This window comes from Trichomycterus rosablanca, chromosome 3, assembly GCF_030014385.1.
Source record: "Trichomycterus rosablanca isolate fTriRos1 chromosome 3, fTriRos1.hap1, whole genome shotgun sequence".
Classification (NCBI taxonomy): Eukaryota; Metazoa; Chordata; class Actinopteri; order Siluriformes; family Trichomycteridae; genus Trichomycterus; species Trichomycterus rosablanca.
Window position 1 is genome coordinate 35,546,224 of NC_085990.1, and position 19,127 is coordinate 35,565,350.

The 19,127-nt window shown below is 38.2% G+C and overlaps 1 protein-coding gene across 5 annotated transcripts in view; it reads right to left on the bottom strand.

Moving 5' to 3' along the window:
• The window catches only part of slc12a7b (solute carrier family 12 member 7b), a 109,320-nt gene that overhangs the window by 48,436 nt on the left and 41,757 nt on the right, over nucleotides 1-19,127 (bottom strand). For 2 of the 5 annotated variants that reach the window (XM_062991213.1, XM_062991209.1), the window contains exon 1: nucleotides 18,710-18,926. The exons of the other annotated variants lie outside the window; for them this stretch is intronic. In XM_062991213.1, coding sequence (XP_062847283.1) covers nucleotides 18,710-18,815 — 106 coding nt within the window. In that variant the 5' untranslated portion in view covers nucleotides 18,816-18,926. Of the gene's footprint in view, nucleotides 1-18,709; nucleotides 18,927-19,127 lie in introns of those variants that run through there. 5 annotated transcript variants of the gene reach the window in all.

Genomic DNA, 19,127 nt, shown 5'->3' on the forward strand with positions numbered 1-19,127 from the left:
CTGTGTAGAAAGGAGAGATACCACAGGTCCTTTCCATTCCAGCAGCAATCAGAGCCTACAATAACAACCAGACCCTATAACCAATTACCATTAATCCTGACTCTATACCCTCCATAACAGTTTTTTATTGTCACCTATCACCAATAAGGGCAATACAAAGGTGCAATAACCTATTTTTATAAACAATATGTAATATATTACACATATTATACATGTATATATATAAATTTTTATCAACCACTTTAGCCTGGTCAAGGTTACGGAGTGTCCGGTTCCACCAGGAAACACTGGGACAGTGTCTGTGTAAATGCCCGGCTGGCTGAAAGCACCGTGGAGATCAAACCAGAGCCACCCGAGCTGTATTATATGTGCAAGACTGTTAGTAAAAAAAAGCAACACCCAAAACAACCCTGCTTTCCTGATCCTGAGGTCTGAGGTTCTCACTTGCATCTGGCATGCCTGTTAGTCACTTTGGTATGGCAGCTGGCAATAAAAATACAAAATTCTCTGCATACTTTCCTAGTTATTTAGTCGTGTGTGACGTGTGAATGACACTAAGGCCCTCGTTACAATCATAGGCGTAATATCTATTTAGTACACATGCATCTGCTCACTACAGTATAATCATAATCACATTATAAAATATAAACACTGTGGTTTACTTAAGATGGCATGTTTACTGTGGTCACCTACACAACTGGTGCCCTAACACAGTCAAAAGAAGTGCATATCTGAGCTGACACCAATCCATGGCTTCAGTCTAGCCATGGTACATAACCAGACCTCACCACACTTAATAGCACGTCCAATCAGTACCACAATAATTACCATTGTTACAAACCACAGTTACAAACTATGTGGTAATTTGAGGCACAGCAGAACAACTCTGTGCAAACAGTGTCCGCTTGTATAAACCTTCAATAAAGGCTTTAATGGCATTTAATGGCATAAAGTATTTGAAAGAAAGGTGGAAAAAAAGAGAACAACAATAGTGTGTGCATGTGTGTCTGTTGTTCCCTGAGATCATAAAGTCAGGGTAAATATAGTGGATTCAGAAAGTGTTCAGATTTCATGACTTTTCTGAACATAATTGCCATTATTACCCATCACTACACTTAATCGACTATGATGACAAAGTAAACCATATTTTGGAGTTTTTAAAAATAAATTAAAGTATTCAGACCCTTTACTGTGGTCTGGTTTGATTTATTTATTATTGAGCTGTGTCTAAGAGTTGAGATTACCTGTTGGAATATAAATTGATTGAACATAGTTTGGAAAGGCACACACCTGGGTCTATGGACCCACAATTTACACTGCACTGTCAGGTCAAAATTCAAACCATAAAGTTTGTGTGGTTGTTTTGTCAAATTGGGCATCCAGGCAAAAGAGATTAGAAAGGTAAAACTCCAAAAGTATAGGAAGTGTAGACAAATACAGGAACATCCTCGAAAAAAGGGTAAACAAAGACCTGAACGCAACAGAAAGACCTGAAGATCGCAGGTCACTCTTAAACATGTTTTCCCTTTACTATTATAGGTGGTTAAGTTTAGACTGATAAGTAAAAAAGGCAGTTGCATATCTATTCAAAAATCAAATCCACAAACCAAACCAACTAGCCTGTCTTACCCATCCACTTCCCCAAGCTTCCCCATGCAATGCTGTTTTTACTGTGGAATTGTTGTTTACACTGCACTGTTTTAGACTATCCAAGTCCCCTGTACACATATAAAAGAAGAATGCCTTTGTTTGTCATATATACAGTGGGGCCAAAAAGTATTTAGTCAGCCACTGATTGTGCAGGTTCTCCTACTTAGAAAGATGAGAGAGGTCTGTAATTTTCATCATAGGTACACTTCAACTATGAGAGACAAAATGAGAAAAAAAAATCCAGGAAATCACATTGTAGGATTTTTAAAGAATTTATTTGTAAATTATGGTGGAAAATAAGTATTTGGTCAATAACAAAAGTTCAACTCAATACTTTGTAACATAACCCTTGTTGGCAATGACAGAGGTCAAACGTTTCCTGTAAGTCTTCACCAGGTTTGCACACACTGTAGCTGGTATTTTGGCCCATTCCTCCATGCAGATCTCCTCTAGAGCAGTGATGTTTTGGGGCTGTCGCTGGGCAACACGGACTCCACAAATTTTCTATGGGTCTGGAGACTGGCTAGGCCACTCCAGGACCTTGAAATGCTTTTTACGGAGCCACTCCTTCATTGCCCGAGCGGTGTGTTTGGGATCATTGTCATGCTGGAAGACCCAGCCACGTTCCATCTTCAATGCTCTCACTGATGGAAGGAGGTTTTGGCTTAAAATCTCACGATACATGGCCCCGTTCATTCTTCCCCTAACACGGATCAGTCGTCCTGTCCCCTTTGCAGAAAAACAGCCCCAAAGCATGATGTTTCCACCCCCATGCTTCACAGTAGGTATGGTGTTCCTGGGTTCTTCTTCTTCCTCCAAACACGACGAGTTGAGTTTTTACCAAAAAGTTCCATTTTGGTTTCATCTGACCACATTCTCCTAATCCTCTTCTGGATCATCCATATGCTCTCTGGCAAACTTCAGATGGGCCTGGACATGTACTGGCTTAAGCAGGGGGACACGCCTGGCACTGCAGGATTTGAGTCCCTCTCGGCGTAGTGTGTTTACGGATTTTAGCCTTTGTTACTTTGGTCCCAGCTCTCTGCAGGTCATTCATCAGGTCCCTCTGTGTAGTTCTGGGATTTTTGCTCACTGTTCTCATGATCATTTTGACCCCACGGGATGAGATCTTGACCCCAAGGGAGATTATCAATTAGTCTTGTATGTCTTCCATTTTCTTACAATTGCTCCCACAGTTGATTTATTCACATCAACCTGCTTGCCTATTGTAGATTCACTCTTCCCAGCCTGTTGCAGGTCTACAATTTTCTTCCTGGTGTCCTTCGACAGCTCTTTGGTCTTGGCCATGGTTGAGTTTGGAGTCTGACTGTTTGAGGCTGTGGACAGGTGTCTTTTATACAGATAACGAGGTCAAACAGGTGCCATTAATACAGGTAACGAGTGGAGGACAGAAGAGCTTCTTAAAGAAGAAGTTACAGGTCTGTAAGAACCAGAAATCTTGCTTGTTTGTTATTGACCAAATACTTATTTTCCACCATAATTTACAAATAAATTCTTTAAAAATCCTACAATGTGATTTCCTGGATTTTTTTTCTCATAGTTGAAGTGTACCTATGATGAAAATTACAGACCTCTCTCATCTTTCTAAGTAGGAGAACCTGCACAATCAGTGGCTGACTAAATACTTTTTGACCCCACTGTACATATACAGGTGTACAGTACAATGAAATTCTTTTACCACATATCCCAGCTTGTTTGGAAGCAATTACACTACATAAGCAATTAGAAAGATCATTTACCATATTACATCATTAGAAGCATCTTTCACATACCTTTGACCATTTAATGTATATTCTGCTTAATACAAATTGAGTGGGATTAAATGCTTTATGTAATTTAATGCAAATAATAATAAAAAAAGGAGAAAATGCTTCACAAGCAGTGTGTTTAAAAAAAAATAAAAATACTGTTTGAGGTATACAGTGACTGAATCACTAATCTACAAACGGCCTGGCAATATAAAAAGCAAAAGATGTGCTGCCTTCTGCCATTTTAACGGATCAAGGATCACACATAAAATTGTAATCTTTAACCTTTTGCAGAAGCTTGAGTTAATTTATATCAGAAAATATTAATTGAGTGGAAAAGCAATGCATTTATAAAGCAAAGCTGAGAGCACTGTAGTGAATTGTTGCTCTTTACCATGAAACTTAAACTCTTAAATAAAAATTTAAGAGTTGTATCCACTATATGATGACACCAACAGCACACTTTCTATAATGTGCTTCAATATTTCGCTTCCTAGCAGCTTATAATAATCTAAATAGGAAATTACATAGCTAGCAGATTACATGGCTTTGACCAATCACCTTTCTTGACAGGTTCACACAGAGCTCATTGATTTATGAAACCTGCTTCCTTCAAGGAGCTGCACTGGCCTCATTTCTGCTGAAATAGCTAGTGATGAATGACTGCAGGAGTACCTGGGGAAGAGTATAGCAGAGTCCTTGAGCTGGCCCGTAGCATGACCTCTGCAGTCTCACTACTGCAAGTGCTAGTGTGCACGCACAAGAAACTGCTGAGTGTGAGAAAGCTTTCTGCACCAGCTTTTTCAGCTCTAAAGCTTCTCATATATGAGACTAATAAGTTAGATAGCGCTACACGATGCATGAAATGTGCTTGTGAGAGAAAAAAAAAACTGATCTAGTGCAGTGAAATAATATTAATAATTATTACTGTACAGAACAAGATGTTTAAGTCTGCAAACAAACTGAAGAACTTGAGAATAATGACAAATTATTTGTAAATTAGTCACAAAATGAAATACCAGCTCAGATGACGATCAGTGGAAAGCGCTTAGCTTAGCTTGTCCATCTCTATGGTAATGAATCATCATGTGCTCTATTTATGCCTGCTAAGCTTAATCTGTAAGCTGCCTAACACACACCTAAGCTAGTGCTTTAATCCTTTTACGCAACAAAAGATGAAAAGTCACAAACTGCAATATAATCATCAATAATTTCGAGCTCTGAGCTTGAACCAGACGCTGACATTCCCACTAATCATTTCAACTGCTAACTGAAAATGAGAAACCAATAAAAACTGAGCTGCGAAGCTTAAAACGGAAAATGTGATCTTCATCTGGGTAAGAAATACCTCTACAGCTAACTAAAATACACAGTCCAACATGAGACTTTCACCAACATCAGACCCAAGAATCCATAAGAAGCCAAACAGCAGAGCATCACCGAGTACTTACGCTGGCGTGGGGTGCTCTCTCCATGCTCCATGCTTTTCGGAGCAGAGAGGGCTGAGGTAGGAAAGTGACTGTGTTCAGGTCCCTGTAAAGCCTGAGCTGATGAAGGCAGCTTGTTACCAGTAAGCACTCTGACGATCGGCTGCTGTCACACGGCCAGACCCGACACGGCCAGTGACACTGGCTACTGATCCCCGAACATCGCCACTAATAAAGGGGGAGGAGCCACAGAATACACAAGTGAGAGAGGCTAAGTAGGGTGTACAGCCGTTCACCTAACTGTAAATGTGCGAGTTTTGCACATCAGAGCATGGCATGCCAAAAACAACCATATTTAAACAAATTGCGGTTTCTGGTGGGTGCCTGGACTCGTAAAGTGCCCCAGAAAAAGCTCAAATATGCAGAATCCATATTACAAAGGAAAATGTTCTTAATAATGTACATCAAGATCTTGCTATGGCTATGTCCGGTCAGGTCCTTTAACCATACCTCTGGTCATGCAAAATCAAGTGACTGTCATAACAAGAATATGTTACCAAGACACAAAACCACTTCCTTTCTGGACTGAGTAAAAAAAGCTGTTACAGTTAAAACTAAAGCTGAATCAGTCATTACTAACAACCTCTTTCTCCCCACACAAACAGGGTCGTAATATCTTAGATTATTTTAAATTAAGATTAGCCAAATTCTGTCTTTTTTAAAAGCACACAAGTAAAGTCTACAGGACCAGCTGACCAACATCTATAAACTGGTTCAGTTAGGGTTTATACAATCCCATCATGCCCTAATTATATCAGATGATACTGGATTTCTAAACTTTACATGAAGAGATACGTATTTACAGTAATTTACACTACACTAAATAAATATTCATTTATTTGACTCCATGAAAGAACATAATTGATGACTGTTGTATGACTAAATCTCAGGTTTATATTAATATATATTAATTCCTTGTAGTGAATGGAAAATTTATCATTCCTCATGATGAATAGAATATGTGACTTCAGGTGAATAAAAAAAGACATAATGCACACAGACCAGTTCCTTTTCCTATGAAGGAAAAAGTGTGTGTTGGGGGGATTAACATACAATGCAAAAGTGTGTTTTAAGGGAAACAAAACTAGTCATGTGACACAGCAACAAAGATCTTGGTGAATTGAATTCCTTGCATATAATTACCATCAGTAAGAAGTTTGGCATGTTCTTTACATACATGTGGGGTTTGTTCCACCTCACAAATACACAAATAGTTGCAGATGCTAGAGTGGCTGCTCTACAATTATAGTAGGTGTAAGTGATTTTGTAAATAGATGAGTGTATGAGGTCTTCTGATTGATGCAATAAAGAGAAGCAGACTGTGTTGCCAGACGGTTGTAGACTAGGGATGCAAATTTTGCTTATATCTTTCAACCAACAGTCGACAGTTAACCAATAACCGCCAAGCCTTTGACATTCCATTAAAATATAAAACACATTACAAATGCCAACAAGGCATATATGATTTATTAGTTAAAACACAAGCTCCCAAAAGTTGAACACTGATCCACATGCAGTTAGACTCTGTATTGATGTAAAGTTTAGCAGTTTTTTATTCTTTATTTTAATCATAAATATACATAGAAAAATTTCAGATTAGAAGTTCCAAACGCAGTTGTACACAGCGCTTGAGTGGGGTGGGGTGAGTTTTAAATCAGTGTTCTTACTCTGTACAGACTGTAGCTAAGCTCTCAATTGGAATTAAGCATCAGCTGTTGGAAATAAATTAATATGTTTTTTAACCTACAGCATTATTTAAGCAATTACTTTTATGTTGCTTATTGTTAATCACTGATGTTCCTGTTCTGGTCACACAGCAACCATGAGCAAAATTAGGCAATTAAAAAGAACGAATACAATCATCAAATTTTTTACATCTGACCTGTAGCCATAAATTCTTCAGTTTTATCTGTAGACCTAAATACAGATGTCATTTGAGATAAAAAACATTAATGCAGTATATATTGTCAAGTTAATTTCTCATCCTCCAGAGGGCATCACTGATAAAGTGACAGTGGTCAGGTTTCACTTCTCACTCAACACAGCCATTAATTTTTTTGGTCTATATATAACAGCTGTGTGCCTGACTTACAAATAATAAAGAATAAATAAAAAAGAATAATAAAGAACCATTTTTTGCTTCTTTTTATAAAATATTTTTACAAATATTTTTCCCCTCTTTTCCCCCCAATTTTTATCCCCCAGTCTAGTCGTGTCCAATTACCCTGGCGTCCTCTATACTGATTCCACCCTTCACCGCTGACTGAGGACGCCACTCAACTGACATGCGCCCCCCTCCGGTACGCACAGTCAGTACAGATAGTGCATTTTTCACCTGCACGAGTCGAGTTCATACACTTGACGGGCACTGTGCACAGAAGGCCATACCTCCATCAGCATTATTCCTCAGCCCTGTGCAGGCACCATCAGTCAGCCAGCAGGGGCCGCAGTCGCACCAGTTATGAGGACCTATGCTCCGACTAACAACCCTGAACAACAGCCAATCGTTGTTCATACTGCCGCCCAGCCTAGTCGGAAAGGCAGAGCTGAGGTTCGATACGATGTATTCGAAACCCCAACTCTGGTGAGCTAGCGTACTTTAACCACCGGCAACAAGAGTGAGTACACCCCTTAGTGAAAGTTCCTGAAGTGTCAATATTTTGTGTGGCCACCATTATTTCCCAGAACTGCCTTAACTCTCCTGGGCATGGAGTTTACCAGAGCTTCACAGGTTGCCACTGGAATGCTTTTTCACTCCTCCATGACGACATCACGGAGCTGGCGGATATTCGAGACTTTGCGCTCCTCCACCTTCCGCTTGAGGATGCCCCAAAGATGTTCTATTGGGTTTAGGTCTGGAGACATGCTTGGCCAGTCCATCACCTTTACCCTCAGCCTCTTCAATAAAGCAGTGGTCGTCTTAGAGGTGTGTTTGGGGTCATTATCATGCTGGAACACTGCCCTGCGACCCAGTTTCCGGAGGGAGGGGATCATGCTCTGCTTCAGTATTTCACAGTACATATTGGAGTTCATGTGTCCCTCAATGAAATGTAACTCCCCAACACCTGCTGCACTCATGCAGCCCCAGACCATGGCATTCCCACCACCATGCTTGACTGTAGGCATGACACACTTATCTTTGTACTCCTCACCTGATTGCCGCCACACATGCTTGAGACCATCTGAACCAAACAAATTAATCTTGGTCTCATCAGACCATAGGACATGGTTCCAGAAATCCATGTCCTTTGTTGACATGTCTTCAGCAAACTGTTTGCGGGCTTTCTTGTGTAGAGACTTCAGAAGAGGCTTCCTTCTGGGGTGAAAGCCATGCAGACCAATTTGATGTAGTGTGCGGCGTATGGTCTGAGCACTGACAGGCTGACCCCCCACCTTTTCAATCTTTGCAGCAATGCTGACAGCACTCCTGCGCCTATCTTTCAAAGACAGCAGTTGGATGTGACGCTGAGCACGTGCACTCAGCTTCTTTGGACGACCAACGCGAGGTCTGTTCTGAGTGGACCCTGCTCTTTTAAAATGCTGGATGATCTTGGCCACTGTGCTGCAGCTCAGTTTCAGGGTGTTGGCAATCTTCTTGTAGCCTTGGCCATCTTCATGTAGCGCAACAATTCGTCTTTTAAGATCCTCAGAGAGTTCTTTGCCATGAGGTGCCATGTTGGAACTTTCAGTGACCAGTATAAGAGAGTGTGAGAGCTGTACTACTAAATTGAACACACCTGCTCCCTATGCACACCTGAGACCTAGTAACACTAACAAGTCACATTACATTTTGGAGGGAAAATGACAAGCAGCGCTCAATTTGGACATTTAGGGGTGTAGTCTCTTAGGGGTGTACTCACTTTTGTTGCCGGTGGTTTAGACATTAATGGCTGTATATTGAGTTATTTTGAGGGAAGAATAAATTTACACTGTTATATAAGCTGCACACAGACTACTTTTCATTGTGTCAAAGTGTCATTTTGTCAGTGTTGTCCCATGAAAAGATATACTTAAATATCTGCAGAAATGTGAGGGGTGTACTCACTTTTGTGATACATAGTATATTGCACAGGCTTCATAAGCTGGCACATCTCCATGCTTAAACAGATGTTTAGAATGAAGTATAAAAATCACTAAATGCGGTGGGGATATTTTACTGTTCACATTAAAAAACATTTTAGTTTCCTACTAAAGCTCTGGACATCAGACAGATTTGAGAGAAAGCCATTGATAGTTTAGGCATGCTTCCTGTTTGGAAAGACACTGTCCTTTACCTGATAACCACTCAGCAGGTCATGGTCACAGTGTGCATGGAGAGCAAAGAGCAAACACATGCACACACATGCAAACACATTTAATTGATCCATTGAGGAAAAAAAAAGCTCTGGCTGGCATGTGTCATGCACGGTTATCTTTTACTTATATTCATTTACTGATATTAACAAAAAATTTAAACATGAGTTAATTAATTTTTTTTCACCTTTTTTACATGCCACAGTTGCTATAAGAACATATTTATCAGATCAGTCTCTGATATTTATCATTATAAGCTTTCATATCAAAAGTGGGATTAGGATAGCCTTAACAGCAAGAATAACAACACATGCTGGCTATTCTATACATCTATATTTGCAAGTTCAGAATATTGATCCTGACTTCAATATTTATAAAATGTGATATGAATTGTAAAATGGACTGATATGTCAATTCAAATAACAATATTGTGTATAAGCAACATTCAAATACAGTGTGAGATCAACTGAATATTTCCTGTTACCCACATAAGTTATTTACCTTATAATATCACAACAATGGATGGGCAATTTATAAAAGAAGTCAAATGCCTACTGCATCTGAGCTCTGATCCTGGTTAGTAAATACCTGCACCCTATACGAAAATACCTTGCATACAAAAATTTAATAAACCTCTATTTCTAACAGGCTTTCACATTAGATATGCAATATCTGCACATACAGGCATGAGTGTGGCAAGTTCTGGTATATCAACATTATTCATACAACTGAAGCATAGTTAGTGTTTATTTGTAATACTTTTGTTTTAATATCAACAGTCCCAAAAGCAACTATACAACCATTTTCCCTATACAACCATTTTTACAACAGCAGCTCTCAAACCAAAACTAATCTTGTCAACTTTAAATTTGATTTTAATTATCATTTATTAGGAGACTAATAAATGATAATCATGCCATTGGCCTTTTCCCCCCACAGACAGAGCCCTGAGCTCAATCTCAACCAATACATTGTGAAAGAATTGAAATGCAATCTGACAGTTAAGTAGGGCTGGGCGATATGGATCAAAAGTAATATCTCGATATTTTTTCGCTGAACCACGATGTACGATATATATCTCGATATTTTTTCATCCCATAAGGTAGTATCAAAAAGACACTTCTGAGACAAAGCTACATGTTCCAAATTTTTTACAGGCACTTTTATTAATATTTATGCTGGGGAAGCTTCACACAATAACTATTTTTCCTTAAAAAAAAAAAGAACTGTTCTAAGAAAAAGTGTGTTGTTTTCTAACGTCTCACCTGTCGTGTAATGTGAATTACAAATATATTGTCTGGCCCTTTAAGAATGTTAAGTGCACTATAGGGCGCAGGGAGCAAGTGTGTAGGGAAGAGATCAGAATGTTCTTCTTTTCTTTTGCACTGAGCTTGTGTGACATTAAAAGTAGCGTTCTCGTTAACCCCCCCTCACATGTTTGGACTTTATACATTATTTTACATCAGTCGCCACAACATAACATTTGCATTATTTTTTTTTTTTTACCGTGTAGAACTCAATTCTGTAATCCAGGCAGAACTAATCGTTCATGTTACTGTGTAACTATTACAAAATGTAATGCATTTTATTCAGCGTTCTGCTTAAAGCACTTTATTATTATTTAACAGCATTATTTGTTGTTTAATTGCTGTTTACTCCTTGTTTACTGCAGAGTTAGTTAATTTTAGTTAGTTAATAGCAATTTTATTAATTTTAGTTAGTTAATAGCAATTTTATTAATTTTTGGATGTTTATTGGCCAACAACAAGAAATACTATAATAGAAGATAAATAAATAAATGAGGCTCGGACGTCGGGCGATCATCCAGTATAAACTAACAATACCACGTACAACATCCAGTACAGAAATCACTTCCCCATAATGTTTGTTTTTTACAAATAGAGCAAATACATGCACATCACATATACAAACACACAAGTCAGAACAACAGGAGACGCACCGTTACGTTATTATTACTGTTTATAACACTTGTGCATTATTTACACTCTCTATATATGAAGTAAATACGTGCATGTCAGCGCCTGCACGCGCTTGTGTTTGTTTATTTATGTTTTCCAATATTGGTTTTTGAAACGAATAACGACTCGTTTTCTTGTTTTTCAACTTTGGGATTTGACGTGAAAAACGAATGACCAAAGGTACACGAAGCTGGAACCTTTTGTCTGGACTTGTTTTCGGAATTCTCTACAGAATACATTATTCTGCTGCTCATCTGACACTTCTCCACCACTGAATCCGAATCATCTCCAAATAATTGAGCCATTATTATTCTTTTTACTAAGCAGCTCCTCCACCGTCTCCATGCTACCATGGGAGTTTTACTTACAGAAATGTGTTCTGAGGGCAGAAAGAATTGGCGGTGGTGAGGGGCGAGTTGTGTTCAGTGAGGGAGAGAGGCGGGGCAGGTGAACATGTGCAGAGACAAACTGGGAGAAGAGAAAGACGAACTGTCGGATCTAATTGGAACGCAACATCTTTATCGATATAAGCGATATTGTCTTATCTTATATCACGTATGGAAAATATATCGATATTTTATAAAATCTCGATATATCGCCCAGCCCTACAGTCAAGCCATTTGTATGTGTGTGTACATACATTCTCACACAGGAGTCCCTCAACATTCATGAGTTTAATATTCGCAAATTCGGTTGTTTGCAGGTTTGCTATCAATAAATAAATGGGTATTTGCAATCATACTGTGAAAAAATATCGTCCCTGAACACCTGAACATTACCAGCAGGTCCTTTAACTTTTGTACATTGTGAGTTGGATCATCCTAAAGTGCATTGCGGTCCCAGGTGGCACCTCTACACACATGCCTGGCTGTCCAATTGATCTTGGATCAAACAGGAGTAGTCTAACCAGTCAACCTTTTTCAAATTGCTTAATGTCCCGTTCTGATACCTTCATGCTCATTACAGGTGTTTTAACTGTCCTCTGACTATGAAGTACCAAACAGAAGGGTTTGCTGTACTGTAGGTTTTGACAATTGCAATTTGAGACACAGTAGCCCTTTTTTTGTTCTGGCATCAATTAATTTTGGCCACCCAAAAACCTATAGGTTGTGTGTGACTTGTGCCTCCTTGAACTACTGTCAGTATGTACTCACTGAGGCTGCCTGTAAGCACCCCATGCTGTTTCAACCCAGTTGTGTGTCCATAACACCTTGTCTCTCTAATCAAACTCACTTAGATCTTTATGCTCCTCATATCAGCTGTATTCACGCTACAAAAAAATATAAATAGCCCAACATTTAATATATCCTTGATAGTCACAAGCACAATAACATAACAGGCACTGCTACATACAGTACATCTCTACTCTATTAATGTAATTGAAAGGACATCTGATACAATATAAGTGTGAAGGTGTGACTTATATTCAGAGAATTTGGTTCAAGGCAAACTTATTACACAACTGAGTTGCACAACTTCACAACCACTCCTATTAGGCTAAAAAACAACATTTTATCACAAAATCATCTGGTGGGAGGCTGCAGTCATGGCCATGCTTGAGATGTTGCAGGATAAAAAAGCTCCGATCAGATCACACCAACGTATAATAGTACAAATCAATACAAACGGCCGAGCGCAATAACATTGATTATGAGCAGCAGACATACAAGTGCATACATATCAGTGCTGTGAATGTAATGTCTATTTTTCTAGTTTAAAAAATGATGATTTGTATTTGAAACACACATTCCAATATCAAAGTAAAACAAGAACAGATCAACATGCCTAGGCAATATTGCTGTTTGAAAATCCATGTTATACATTTACTGCAGACATTCCTGCTGCAATGCTCTACCTTTATACATGATTACGAAATGCACTCATGCTTCTGTCACTGACCCACTCGTTGTACTGCCACAAAACCATCAATGTTTAATAAACAGAGACTCAAACTTTAGAATTGATTTGGAACAGAAAGCCATGAATTACTTTATTACTGGTCATCCAATGGCCACAGGGCAACGGGAATGAAGAGATACAAAGAGTGATAGAAAACAAGAGCCAGAGATGTGCCACAGCTAAAGCTACTTCTATCAAGTTTAATCAGGTTATTTGTGATTAATTGGAAATTCAAGTTTCCTGTGCCCATACTGTCAGTGCCATGACAGGAATTTGCTTAGACTATGAATGGTGGCTTTATTTCGCAAAAGGCCAGCTTATATCCTGTTTTTTGTTCACAAAGGCAAAAAGAAGAGAGCTGTCTGAGCAGCTCAGAAATGATATTATCAGCAAGCACATGCAGTTTACATGGTACAAGTCTATCTCTAAAGATCTTGGCATTCCTGCTTCAACTGGTATAAAAAAGTTTGATATTCAGGGAAGTCAAGAACCTTTCAGGACACGATGAAAAGAGGAAAATTGATGAAAAAAAAACAGGTTCAAAAAATAGCAAAGAAACCACAGACAACATTCAAAGAACTTCAGGCAGAGCTGGAGATATCTGAAGTGATGGTTTCAACCTGTACCTTGCACCGCACACTGAACAAAACAGGGCTCTGGCAGAGGAGGCTAAGGTGGCCCCACTGTTTAAGGAAAAGCATTAAAAAATTTTTACTGAACTCTGCCAAAACCTACATAAACAAACCACAAATTTTCTGGGAAAATCTTGGGACAGATGAAACCAACTTGGAGCTCCTTGGCAATGCACACCAGAATGTCTTTTTTTTTTTTTTATCTCTTAAGTCTGTTTTTGTCTTGACTAGACAAATTATCGGAAACAGCAGGCATCACTGATACAAATTTTCTATTAAATCATTTTCAGTTACATTGGATTTAACAGACTATGTCTGATAACACACCACACCACAATTAAACGTATCTTAATTACTTATATACTTTAAATACACTGCCATTGACCTCATGAAGTGTTTTGCTGGGAAAAATGTCACACTGCATTAGTGGCTATGATTCATCAGACAAAGCGTTCAAACAATCAGGAACATGGTACTGGTCATCATGGTCACAGCTCACTTTGATTCAACATTCTATTATTAAGTACAGACTGTAATGCTATTTTAATCTACTGAATGCTTTATGGTGCTATGTAAGATCAAGTCAGGTTTTCCTTTATCCGTTTTTGTTGAGTCACAGTGGGTCTGATTTCCACAGACTAACTGGGCACTAATGCAATAACAACCTGAGACAAGGTACCAAGCTTTCGTGGGGCCAAATCCCCCACAAGTTTCGCCACTCATCTTGTTACAGATCTAGTCTGGTCCCATAAGAATAATAAAATCTTAGTTCTGTGTAGTAAAAAACAAATACAGTAAATAAATAGAGCACATTTAATATAAAAAATCAATTGCATATTGGCATGTAATAAATAAAAAGAATATGAAACCTTTATATATTCATTCATTTATTGTCTGTTTTACCAACACTTTTTTCCTAGTCAGGTTTGCTGTGGGTCTGACTCATTGGTCAAAAGACAGGAAACACCGCGGACTGGTCGTCAGTTCATCACAGGGCAGACACACACACACACAACAATTTTTATTATCTCAATTTAACCTGCTGACTGCATATCTTTGGACTCGTGGGTGGAAACCTGAGCACCCGAAGGAAGCCCATGCGGACACAAGGAGAACATGCAAACTCCAAACAGAAAGCACTCTGGCTACTTGGCCAAGGAATCAAACTCAGGCTGTGAGGCAACAACGCTACCACTGTGCCACCCCCTTTAAACATAAATATCTTAATCCTTTCCATGATTCAACATTTTGTACAGTAACTTAAAAAACAATCAAAAATTTGGTATATACATATAAACCCAAGGCCAATATTGCCAATATTAACAGTTAATACAGTATAACTATAGTATATACACAACAGAAGCAGAAGTGTCAGGGTTTTACTGCAAAAGCCGTTAACATAATTAAGCCTGTATTTACCTTAGGAATATGACACATTTACAAACCTTTTATCCTACTACATCAGGCTGGAAGTCTAACCCACAGGACAGGCTGGACAAGCCCAGAGGTACTGTTTATAAACACTTCCAAGATCAAACGTATATGAAAAAGTATTACTACTATACTAACTACTTAATTATTTTTATGTTGTAAACAATAAAGACAAAGGGAATAAAAGTAAAGCATATATAAACCAAATAAACTTGTCAGTTAACAGCCAGGAAACACCAGTGGGTGTAGAGGATAGTGTTACATACTTGACACCAGAGGAAGGGTGAAAAACAGGAAGCATATAGCAGTGTGAAGCACTGACCAAACACAGTGCCTTGTTAATAAAACAATAAAAAGAAGAGCTGATCTGAAGTCATTGTTGTACAATGTAAATCTAGTTTTAACAATAAACTAGTATTACTTTATTTTTCCCGGAGAGCTATAAAATGTAGCAACAACCAGGGCAAGTCTATAACAAACAAGTTATATATTCCAATAATAATTAATACAGAAGCACTGTTTCATAACTGAGTACAGAACGGACTTATGACACCATCTATTGATATTGACTGAATCCACCAACATATATGTAATGAATGTGTGCAATTGTGAATGAAAGCACCCAAACTGTTAAACCTATTACCATCATGTTGCCTTTAATCATTACATAACTTGTTTGCAGCAATTTAAAATGTAAATTACTTGTATTAAAATCTGGATCTGATTGAGATCAGAATGACAGTTGGAGCAAGTCTGCACAGAATTTGGCTGTCTGGTTACTTTTAAACCTTCAGGTTTGTTTACAGAATAAATACCAGTGCTAGAATGATGTCAATGCACAACTTTCCCTGGCTTTACTTACATAACCACAGGTGTTCACGTTTCGTCACTCAGTATTGACTTGTACTGGGACGGATAGAAAGATGGATGGACGGACGAAAACAAAAAAGCTGTTCATTATACAGTCTGTGTCTGTGATCAAGTTATCTAGAATACATTGCTTGGCTGATGAGACATCACCTGCGTATGAGACTAATTGCTGCTTTCTAAAAAAACAAACTTTGTTGAACTATTTTATTTAAACTATTTTGGATGTCTACTCTGTGTGAAAAGTTCATGTTCATTGTGAAGTTTCTATCTGCATTTAATGGGGGATTAAATGTCACTGCATACCTGCAAACACTATTTTATACCACACAAAAAATATAACACTTGTTAAAGCATATTGTTCACAATTTTCACAATATTAACATCACACAGCCAAACTGCACAGATTTGTTTGTACATGTTCCTCTAATAGTTCATATTATATCTTATCTAAAGCTAAATTGAGTTTTTCTAAGGACCATATGTATGCCAACCTTGTCAGTAAGTGATGAGCCAAGACGAGATGGATTCTGACATTCTATTATCTGGTAGAGTACATGGCCAGTACAATAGTAACACATCTATAATGCTCACATCTGCACTGCTAGACAGAGTGTTTGTAATATGAGTACTTCATGATTTTAGCAGGTCCAACTTTACACCACCTTATACTCATTATAATGTGTGCTCTATAAAGAAAAAAACTCACTCAAATCAAATTCTGTTTACTTTGGACAGGTTCAATAACAGCTAAATCCACCAAAAGCCATGCAAGGGATTTCAAACTGCAAGCTGGATCTGCATTTACAGTAACTTAATTTCAGGTTTTTCCTTGGGTGGAGCTCAAAATAATTTAACACAGATGCCTAGCTTCCTTCTGCAATATGTAATCAGAGAGGATGGCTGGAGCAGACTGTCCTGGTTCTGAAAAGGCTTTTGAGCACAGCTTTTCATACTTGAAAACACAAAAGATCATTATCTGGATAATATCTTACAGTAAAGTATTCTAATGCAGAACAATGTGTGACATTTATTGTAAGAATAATTCAATTGGTTGGAATGTGTTTTTTGAAGTGTAGGGATCACGTACATGTATTTCAAAAATAGTACATTTGTACTTAAAACAGTTTTGTCTCAAGTATTTTGATTACTGTTGTGACTGGGACACAGATTAACACAGACTTTGTACAGGGATACATGTGACGGTTTTACCGAGCCTTTCACTAAAACCAAGTAGTATCCTGCCAAGGTCTGCGATAAATTAGAAGCTTCGAAAATAAGTAACACTGTCTATATTACATTGTCTAACTATAGTTTCTTAGATCATATCCTGAAATCCATTCAAATTTTCTCTCAGCATAAGCTGACCGTTAATACTTCTTACTGATCCTAGCAAGAAACCACTGTTGTATATATACAGTGCAGTTAAACTAGCCCCTATTTATAAAGGCACTGACAAGTTACCAGCTAGTCAATCAGTTGCTAACGAAGTAAAAGGGCCATAGGACAATGTTAAAATTCTACACCTTGAACTTTAGAATGCTGGAAAAAATGTGTGTATGTCTATAACCTTTTACTTTTTATACATTTTCATGAATTGAATGCATGATATGTGTTCCAAACATTGTTATAGACAAAATAACACTAAATGCAATTATTGAAACTTTAAGACTGCTTTAACATAGATTTATTAGAAGCTTTGTTCTTGTTGGAACTGGTCACAGATGCTTTATAGCTCATTAAATTTCAATCTCTCCAGATAATGACCCATGATCTTACATATGTGCAAAGATGAGACTTTAGCTTTTAAAAAAAAAAAAAAAAAAAAAAAAAAAAAAAAAAAAAAAAAAAAAAAAAAAAAAAAAAAAAAAAAAAAAAACACATTACCACACAACCTTTATTGCCAGGAAGTCATCATATTTCCCTGAAGATGACCATCTGAATGATCAATTAACAAAACTGACCTGCATATGGATCCACTCACTGAAAAAACAGGGTGAGTAATAGCTGTTGCTTAACAAACAAACCCACCAACCCTGTTTCCTTACATGACTGTTTTAAACTTGCTGCTTCTGCTAGTCTATAAAACTAAATGCACACTATGTAACAATTAACAGAGACACAGTGAAACTACAGGCATTTATAAATGAAAGTTTAAGAAGGAATTAGAATTGGCAGACTTTAAACAGATGCACTCTTCAACTTGTGAACGCAGCATTTTTTAATTCAGCGATGACTCAACAAGCAGATGACACTGGCTCAACAGAAAGCTTGTGCTAGAACATGCTGTACTAGAAAACTTTTGCAGCTTTATTGCTTTTGTACCTTAAAACACATACACCAAATAATAGCTGCAACACAAAAAAGATATGTACTAAAGGGATCCGAAACTGCATGAAAGTAAACAGAAACATTAAGCTGCTGGAAACCATTGAAGAGTTAAGTAAGGCACTGATAATAGAGGCATGCAGTATGAGCATGATAACACTCGAGCTAACTGTTCTGAAGTGCTTCTACAACAAGTGGGTGACAAGAAAGAATGAGAAGTTCTAGAAGGCACTGTCTGTTTCATCTACTTCAAGCAAGGAAAGACAAACAAACCAAAAGAAGAAACTATTGTAAGCTAATCCCAAGACATATCCAAGCTACATAAAGATGGAAGCTTCCTGAAAATTCCACAAAACCCAACAAGAAAGACTCACCTGGAGCTTCTTCATCCTCCTCTCTTAGGACGTTACCATCACCGGAGTCGTCCTGGGGTGACTTTCCGCCATCACCCACCGGAACCACAGTAAAGTTAGTGGGCATTTTTCAGCATGTGTTTCCTATTAAGCACGTCCTCCAAAACGTATCTTACTATCCCACTCAGTCCTGCTCTCTGTTTACTTTATTGTCTTTTGCTCTGCCGTGAGCAACCCTCTCCCCACCCATGCGCTAGCTTGTCTGAGCGAAGTTCTCCGTTTCACCCCTAGTGCTTGGAAACCGGTGGCCCATGTGACCATGCTTCCTCCAAATATGGAAGTACCACGCCCTGTGGGACACACATGCTAACACCCACACATACACACACTTACAGTTTGTCTGCAGCAGTAAAAAGCTCTGACGAGACACAGGGGCAGG